This window comes from Miscanthus floridulus, chromosome 2 (assembly GCF_019320115.1).
Source record: "Miscanthus floridulus cultivar M001 chromosome 2, ASM1932011v1, whole genome shotgun sequence".
In the NCBI taxonomy this organism is placed as follows: Eukaryota; Viridiplantae; Streptophyta; class Magnoliopsida; order Poales; family Poaceae; genus Miscanthus; species Miscanthus floridulus.
Window position 1 is genome coordinate 178,452,995 of NC_089581.1, and position 3,431 is coordinate 178,456,425.

Consider the following 3,431-nt stretch of genomic DNA (forward strand, 5'->3'; position numbering starts at 1 on the left):
CAAGAAGGAGCTGGAGTTGCACTGCCCAAAAATAAGAGCACCAACCCTTAGTGGCAAGCCACATTTCAAGGTGTCTAAATGTGGTTAGCAGCAAACTAACTGCCCCCAATCTCTTTCATCTGTTTGCTTGCTATCCTGCATTACGAACTCATCCAACCGACCTCTGTCATGTTGCATTCAACAACTTCGAACGAGGCTGCCTTTCACGCATCGCTCCGTTTCCATCCTCGGTTGCAGGTATTTGGTTCTGAATTCGCATTCTTCTCTTAGACCTAGAGAATGATTTCTGGTGCTCACTGCTGACCTTTTTGCACGATGTGGATCTTGCAGCTGGAGTTCTTGACGACGATGTCACAAGAGGATTAGAAAGGAAACGCGTATCTGGAAGAAAAAAATTTCACACGGCAAAACTACGTTGACAGTCCTGGGCGCAATCTCGTTGGCAATGGGAAATAAGGGACCGATGCCAACACAAGAGTTGACAATTGGTTCTGTTCTGTCTCCCTCTCTTACTCTTCTGATCTCTCTTTGCATCCATCCCTGTGTTACGCCCCTGGGGCATACTGAAGAACCAACCCATAATCCGCTGCAGATGACATCAAGATTGACGACGAAGCACCGTCAAAGGCAGCACCACCGTCCACGTCTGTTGTGAACAATACTAAGAGCAAGACAGGTACGGCAACAGATTCCAGCTAGCATGTGTGTGAAGTCAAAGGAGACGGTGCGTGCGTACGGCTGTCCCTTTTCTAATCTAATCATAAAAATAGCGTCTGCTGCTGCTATCCCTAGACGTGGAGCGAGAGCAGCTGTTTGAAGGATCAAGCGATGTTCACACGCCACGGAAGAAAAGCACCCAAGAGATCCTCACCAAATACAAATTCAAAGGGGTAACTCTCTATCTACAGTCTCACCGATACTATTTCGAATAGCTCATTTTTGTGATGATTTGCCGGACTCCGTGGCACATAGGAAAAAGTCTACTTAACCCCCCATCTTTTATATTTGGTCTACTTCGCTCCCTCAACTATGAAACCGTCTGTTTTACCCCCTGAACTTTCTAAAACCGTCTATTTTACCCCTGGGCGGTTTTCAGTGGCGGTTTTGCTACAGTAACAGCTGGTTTTGCTACAGTAACGGTAGTTTGCTACGGTAGCGGGGGTTTTGAATTTCCTTTTTATTTATTTATTTTCGGTGAATTTTTTAAAAATCATAGTAAATCATAGAAAAATCATAAAATGATAAATCTAATTTTATTGGACTCCACATGAGTAGATCTACATAGTGAATATATAATACGGTATGCTTTAGTACAAATTTTTTTTAAGCTTTAGATTAATTGGAAAATCCAATTTTGTCTGTAATTAATTAGAATTTATCTATAACTAAGTTATACATAGTCCAATGAGTACGAAATTTTTACTATAGTTCAAGCATACAATAATTAGCGTACCATAAAAATTTCACCACAATTGGACCATAGAAGCTGCAGCTATGAATTATTCCAATTAATTACAGACAAAATTAGATTTTTCAATTAATCTAAGGCTACAGTAAAAATTTTATACTAAAGCATACCGTATTATATATTCACTATGTAGATCTACTCATGTGGAGTCCAACAAAATTAGATTTTTTATTTTATAATTTTTCTATGATTTACTATGATTTTTCAAAAATTCACCGAAAATAAAAAAAAAGAAAATTCAAAACCACCGCAACTGTAGCAAACCCACCGTTACTGTAGCAAACACGCTGTTACAGTAGCAAAACCGTCGCTGAAAACCGCCCAAGGGGTAAAATAGACGGTTTTAAAAAGTTCAGGAGATAAAACAGACGGTTTCATAGTTGGGGGTGAAGTAGACCAAGTATGAAAGGTGGGGGTTAAGTAGACTTTTTCCGTGGCACATATATACTGACATACTGTACATTGCAGGACGCCGCGGCCGCCGCGGCTCACGCGAAACAAAAGCTCGTGGAGCGGCAGGAGAAACTTGCGGTAAATGGATCCACCAGTTCGTGATTTTTTCTCTCATATATACAAAGAAATGACCGACGCTGAGCGATGGCCATCATCCTCCCTGTCCCCAGAGAATAACCGAGCAGTCCGCGGAGCTGGAGAGCGAAGCCGCGAACTTCGCCACCCTCGCGCAGCAGATCAGGAAAAACACCGAGACCTGGTGGTGGAAGCGATGATTCCGCATTCGGTCTGTGCGGCTGCGCCTGATCCTGAACGCGGGGTATCAACTCAGGCTAGTGTGCTATGGCTGACTGCCTACGGCACATTGGCAGGCTGATCAATCAAGCGATCGTCTGCCGGTCTGCGTACGTAGCTCATGAAGAGTCACCAGCAGGACGCCACGAACCATATGCATGGCTGTAACCCACCCGTTGGTCGGTTCCTCTCTGCACGATCACAATCAGTCAATTCTAAGCACCAGCAACGTTGTGATCGATTTCTCAGTTTGGTCACCGTCGGTCAATCGCAGCCAACATTTGCTGCAACGGAGTAGTATAGCGTGGCGGTAGTGCTGCTCCGTACTGTACCAGTACCAGCCCCAGCAGAATGAAAAGCAAAGCAATGTGACGTTTTAGCGTCGGCCCTGCTGCAGCAGCATATATGTTTTCCTATAAAATCTGTTTAACTTGAATGAGAGATGTGACCTGCCGGTGTATAGATTCACACCTATTTGCCATGGCAAAAGTTTAGCCTACTAAACATCAGTTTGGCTCTGATGCACGACGGGTCGACGGCTACGGGCAACCACCAATTATCATTAATTAAATTAAACCTCGTTTACCATGTGCCGGTCTAGACTACGTGGAGACTCCCGGTACTACAACGGATGGCGCCGGGAGAGGACACGTGTAGCGGGAAGCCGGGAAGTACCTCTCTTTACGGTACACCGTACACCGAGAGTCGGAGACTGTTGAGCCTCAGGGACACTTTAAACCTCTGGGCCACGAGTGCAGCCAGGCCTCTTTTCTTCATAGGCCGGCCCATATGCCGTCTCCACATTTACTGTAGGCAGCCCAGCTGAGCTAAACAAAAATAAAAGGATCAAACACTATTCTCTCGTCTAGAATCTAGATACGAGCAGGTAATGGCAGACGATGATCTTTCGTTGCAGAGAAAGAATAGAAGGAGAGACTCAGGTCGGGTGTAGCGGAATCACTGGCTAACATGCGGATCGGATAGGTTGGAGAAACAGTACAGTACTCCCTCCATTCCAAATTATAAGTCGTTCCAAGAATATTGGAGAGTTAAAATATGTCAAATTTGATAAAAAAAACATGGAGAAAACTATAAAGATTTATGACATCAAATAGATGTGATATTAAAATATACTTAATGAAGAATCTAATGATACTTAGCTGGCATCATAAATGTTATTATCTTATTATATAAATTTGGTTAAACTTGAGATGCT

General features: G+C 43.6%; 1 protein-coding gene across 1 annotated transcript; it reads left to right on the forward strand.

The window, feature by feature from the left end:
* Positions 1–380: 380 nt before the first annotated feature.
* LOC136535875 (uncharacterized) lies at positions 381–2,196 on the forward strand. Its single transcript, XM_066528310.1, has 5 exons — positions 381–488; positions 593–676; positions 793–890; positions 1,937–1,999; positions 2,092–2,196. The coding sequence occupies exons 1-5, from the start codon at positions 446–448 to the stop codon at positions 2,194–2,196; spliced, it is 393 nt and encodes a 130-aa protein (XP_066384407.1). The 5' UTR covers positions 381–445.
* Positions 2,197–3,431: the final 1,235 nt, after the last annotated feature.

Excerpts from the sequence above, each read along its gene's own strand:
- LOC136535875 (XM_066528310.1), top strand. The coding sequence starts at position 446 with ATGGGAAATAAGGGACCGATGCCAACACAAGAGTTGACAATTG. Across the intron at positions 489-592 it reads AACACAAGAGTTGACAATTG|ATGACATCAAGATTGACGAC; the intron begins GTTCTGTTCTGT and ends AATCCGCTGCAG. Across the intron at positions 891-1,936 it reads CCAAATACAAATTCAAAGGG|GACGCCGCGGCCGCCGCGGC; the intron begins GTAACTCTCTAT and ends TGTACATTGCAG.